This window comes from Monopterus albus, unplaced genomic scaffold (genome assembly GCF_001952655.1).
Source record: "Monopterus albus unplaced genomic scaffold, M_albus_1.0 scaffold95.1, whole genome shotgun sequence".
Taxonomy (NCBI): domain Eukaryota; kingdom Metazoa; phylum Chordata; class Actinopteri; order Synbranchiformes; family Synbranchidae; genus Monopterus; species Monopterus albus.
The window spans coordinates 655,913-661,033 of record NW_018127975.1 but is presented as its reverse complement, the minus strand read 5'-3'; the positions used below and the strand labels follow the sequence as shown (position 1 = coordinate 661,033).

The following is a 5,121-nucleotide window of genomic DNA, read 5'->3' as shown; positions in this document are numbered from 1 at the left end:
TGTAATTATGTAAGAATGTTAACACTGTTATAATCTTTTTTTAGTATAATACTTGTGTGGGTAGAAGTGAATCATTTACTGCTTGCAAACCAATGATGTAAGATGATGTCATGGGGTAGGACTGGATAAGTCTGACTTCTTCCTACTCCATTCAAGCATGTACTAGGTATAAGCAAATTGATATTGGATTAGCATTTGTTGGATATGTGTAAAATTATGTGTGTTGACATATCAACTGTCTTTACATGCTTGAAAGAATGAATCAAATCAAAACCAACAATGATGTTCAAAAACAATTTAAAACATATCAGTGAAACACAACGCTGCTCTTGGTGACATGTTTCCCCATTATGAAACACCAAACCCTGATACTGTTTTTTTTTTCTCCAAACATCCATAACATTTTACAGCATCTGAAGTAAGCTAGAGTCATGGGTCTATGCATGAAATTTCTGGATATTCTTAACAAGTATTAGGGTCTTGTGTTTTGTAATGACAAAATATGTCACTCATTGCAGTGGTGTGTTTCCCTGATGTGTTTTTAATTCTGTTATTCTATGGCACAGGTCCAGGAATAACAAACCGTCAGACATTGAACAGGGACAATTCGTTTTTGTTTTAGTTAATATAAAAAATGGCTAAACAAAGTATAACAACAGCTCACTGGACTGGAACTAGGGGATTATGTATCAGACCATTTCCCCAGAATGTTGACCTCATGGGAAATGTATTGACTGAGTATGCAACTGTGTGCATAAGTGAGTGATATAAAGCAGTCGTCATATTTAGTACACTTTTACAGCAGCAGTTTGCAATCTGCTGCCCACCTGTCTGAGAGTTTTTTAATATTGTCGGCTCAAGTTGCCAGCCCTAATTAAATCCTGATCGAGATCACAGATAACAGTGTTATTAAATACGTCTTAGGGTGGAATATTCCTTTGACTTTATAAGGGAGTCTGGAAACCATCATACCTGGGTCTGAAGGATACTCCTCAACCAGTTTCCTGTGGGAGAACAACTTTTGGTGTCTCTTTTTCAGGATGACGTAGGCCACCAGTCCCACACAGGCCACAACCACCATCGTTCCCAGAATAACCCCCCAGGCTACGACCCTCTTGTTCTTGTGTGGTTCTGATGGCAGATCTTAATTGGCGAAAAGAAGAGTGCAGGGGAAGAGGTGGGAGAGAGTAACAATTAATTTGCCAGCAACAAAATTATTTATATGGTGTCTTTGAGGATTAATTGTCACATAATTGTGGCTGAAATGTGTTTTTGAAACTCTATTTCCAGTGCCAACACTTTGCATAGATACACATACCAATTAGTCAGCTGTACAGATTTGTCTAATTTACACTGCAATGATTAATGCAATTAGCATTCCACACTTATAATAATTGCTTGAATACATCTGAATATTTTAGAGCAGAAGGCTGTGCTCATCATCGAAATAAAGATGAAATGTGATGGAACATTATTTTAGTTCCCATTATATTAGGCTAGGTTCCGGGTTCGGGCCCCACCTGGGACCTTTCTGTGTGGAGTTTGCATGTTCTCCCCATGCTTGCGTGGGTTCTCTCCGGGTACTCCGGCTTCCTCCCACAGTCCAAAGACATGCAGCTTAGGTTGATTGGTGTCTCTAAATTGCCCATAGGAGTGTGTGTGCGTGTGTGTGGTTGTTCGTCTATGTGTTAGCCCTGCGATGGATTGGCGTCCTGTCCAGGGTGTACCCCGCCTTCACCCGATTGCCGGCCGGGATTGCAAAGGTGTGCAAAACACAACATATTGTATAGATGCTGAGATTTTGTTCATATTATAGGGTGTTAAATGTTTTAACAAAATGTGTAACTGTAGCTTTATAAGTTCATTGCTCATAAGGTGTTATTGTTAAACCCTCAAAGTACTTTTTCTTCTTTTTCGCAGTTTGTGTTTTAGGCAGCTGCAGTGGGGAAAAGGCAAATTTGAAAGAGACAGCTGTCTTCAGAATCCTTTGACACAGAAATACTGTTTCTAAATATTTGCATTTTATCAGGTCTCATAAATAATTCAGTGACTCTGTTTATCTACAAATCACTCAATCTACCCACTAGCTACGTAGCATCAATGCACCCTTAACCTAGGACGAACAAGCCAAAATACCTTTTTTTGGTTTTTATTCCATATATTTCTATTCTTTTTTCATTTTGCTGCATCTAGCATTTCATTTGGAGGTAAATATAACAAAATATGACTGGAATTATTTAAGTCTTGTTCTTGCTGAGACAGTATTTTGAGTAAATATGCGGTCAGCTTATTCCCCTCTCCTTGAATGTTTTAGAGCTGAGGTTACTCTCATGGGCTTTTGATGTACTTTCCTACATGTAAATGCATGCAAATTAAACTACAGTGTATTATCCTAATCTGAATGCCCTAGATGCCTTAGTGGTGTGGCTCCATGGATAGGAATGCTGGTCTGTTAGCTGGGCCACCATTTTGGTCTGATATAGCTCAACAAGCCTTGTGTTTTTATGAAACATGGTACAGATATCCATGTTCCCTCGAGGGTGAATCCTGCTGACGTTGGCGATCCCCTTTCATTTCCTCTAGTGAGACCTTGTAGTTGATGATTGTGATTTTGGCTGAAATTTCTGTTGGATGGATTGCCATGAATGTTCATAAAGACATTTATGTCATCTCAGGATGAACTGTAATAACTTTGGCAATGACCACATTTTTCATCTGCCCCTGTCATTAGATCAAAATTTTAATTTATCCTGTACTTTGGGTTATGATCAAATACCTGCAGAATGACAATCCCCTCAGTTTCACCTGTACTTTCTGTTTAGCATACACCGGCATGCTGACACACTCAGCTAAGATTGTGAAGGTGAACATTATACCTGGGAAGCTGATGTTACCTTTTAGCGCAAAGCTCCACTGCGCCTAAGGTACAGTCTCACTAAGCTGCTAACATGGCTGTAAACTCTTAGCGGTAATGTATTATAAACAACCTTATGTCAGGGTAACAATTGTTACCTTGGTATATTAAGGTAGCTAAGGCAGCTAAAGTAAGATGACATTTTTATTTACTGATATCACTAAAAGCATAGTTGACTTGAAGGTTCATTTCTATAGACTCTGTTTATCTGGACTTAGTCACCTGTGCTTCTGTAGTTTTTGTGCATACGATGTGTCCGTCAACTGTAGAGCAGATTTTTCTTTCTTTTCCTACTATTTATTGCCATCATTGGTTAGTATTATGCCCTGCTGTCATATCTGACAATGTGATTTTTATCCCAACCCCTTGCCGGCTCTCTAAATGCCTTTTTTCCCTCTCGCCATGGTGTTGGTAGTGAGCTCACACGCATATATTTTACAGGACAAGCAGCTCACACGCCTGAGCAGCAGTAGCACATGTATCTTTGACTTCAGTCCCTGACCACCTTTCACTGGGTTCTTTCCCAATAAAACAAGCTTTCATTGTCCCGCTGAGAAGGTGGCTGTAAGCCTGATAGCACCTGAAAGCCAATCCAGCCTTTTCCTTTAAAATAAGGGGATGTTTGTCCTTTGCCAGTGGGAAAGCTGATATAGGCAAATGTGGGTCAGGGAAAGGACAGAAAAAGCAATGTGCAAAAGAAGCAACAGTGGTCTACAGGTATGTCAGTTTAAGCAATAAGCACAGTGTTAATTTAAAAACCTAAAGGCAACTTGTGTTCAGATTTCATGCCTGTTTTCTTGCCCTGTACAGCAGCTCTGTCAAGCCTCCTTACAAACAGTCTAGAGGGCTTGGAATTTCACACAAATTTTTTTTTTTTTTCTGGTATCGGTCTATAAAGTGATGTAACACTGCAAAGAAAACAAAGTGGTTTTCTGGGCAGAGAAATGTACAGCAGATAATGTGACACCTGAATTTGCAGCAGTACCTCTTTCTGAATCGCTCCCTGAGGCCAGATCTCTGTTTGTCAAGTTGGCCTCCTCATCTATATCGGCAAAAGTGGTAGTCAAAGTCACAGGGGTTGTTTCTGTGGTCTCAGAGGGGAACAGTGTTGTAGCTGAAGACACAGTGGATGATTCCTTTATCTCTGGTGTCGTCGTGCTGTCTGTTAGCCCTTGAATTGTTGTGGATACTTGCGTATCATTGCTCTCTTGAGTCAAGGGTGTTGACGGTAAATCAGTGTGATTGTAGAAATCTGGAAAGCTGGTGCTATCTTCGGCAATAAAAGGGGTTGTCGTTGAGTTGTAAGATGTCATGTTGATCTGGCTTGTGTTTGCGAGATGTGTGGGTGTAGCAGTTGTGCCATTTGAAAACATTTGAGGCAGGGGGGCAGTGACAGTAGTCACATCTTCAGATGTTTCATTTACACCCCTATCATGGCTGGCCTGATTTTCAACTTCACTGTATACTCCCATGAAGCCAGGTTCTATCCCACCGCTGTAGTCATTGCTTTGCTCATATTCTGAAACATCTGGACTTGCATCACTATTTTTGCCTGAGTCAAAACGCCATTCTTCATCATTTGTATGCACTTGAGAGGTGGTTGTATATTGAAGCGATGCCAGGTGAAAAACTTGAACCAACAAGATGAGGCTTGCTGTGATTTTTAAATACAGTTCCATTTCCCCCCTTTGGTTTCACTCTGTAACACAAGAGAAAACATAAAATATTATTTGGTTTCTTGACATGTTGTGGAAAGAGGTGAGCAGAAACAGATTCATATTTGAACAATGAGACAGTTTCTTCTGATCTTACTACTCGCTAATTAATGCACACTGTGCTGTGGATGGTAAATAAAAATGATTGCTCATCGTTTCAGTGGAATCACATTGTGATTACATACTCAGGATGACTCAAACATCGGAGCAACTGCCATAAAAAATGGATTTAAAATGTATTTTCTTTTTGTTTGTTTAATGCATTTGTCTGATGTAGTTAATGAATAGTATAAAAACAACTCATTGCACTGAACATCGGCTTGAATTTTTGCATGTGTTTAACTTGACAGTTCATTACAGCCCTTGAAAACTACGGTCTTAGCAATAGGCAGTTGCTTTGCACAGACTCGTCTTACTTTAACAAACTGCATACACAGAATATTGTTAACATAATGAGGAGCTGGGAGATACTGTTAAACCTGATATAATGCT

The 5,121-nt window shown here is 39.7% G+C and overlaps 1 protein-coding gene across 1 annotated transcript in view; it reads right to left on the bottom strand.

Moving 5' to 3' along the window:
* LOC109965052 (mucin-15) overlaps positions 1–4,388 on the bottom strand; it is a 7,246-nt gene extending 2,858 nt beyond the window's left edge. The window contains exons 1-2 of the mRNA XM_020608782.1: positions 3,900–4,388; positions 973–1,143 (exon numbers count right to left, since the gene is read on the bottom strand). Of these exons, the coding sequence (XP_020464438.1) occupies positions 973–1,143; positions 3,900–4,386 (658 nt within the window). The 5' untranslated portion in view covers positions 4,387–4,388. The remainder of the gene's footprint in view (positions 1–972; positions 1,144–3,899) is intronic.
* Between the last annotated feature and the right edge of the window lie 733 nt (positions 4,389–5,121).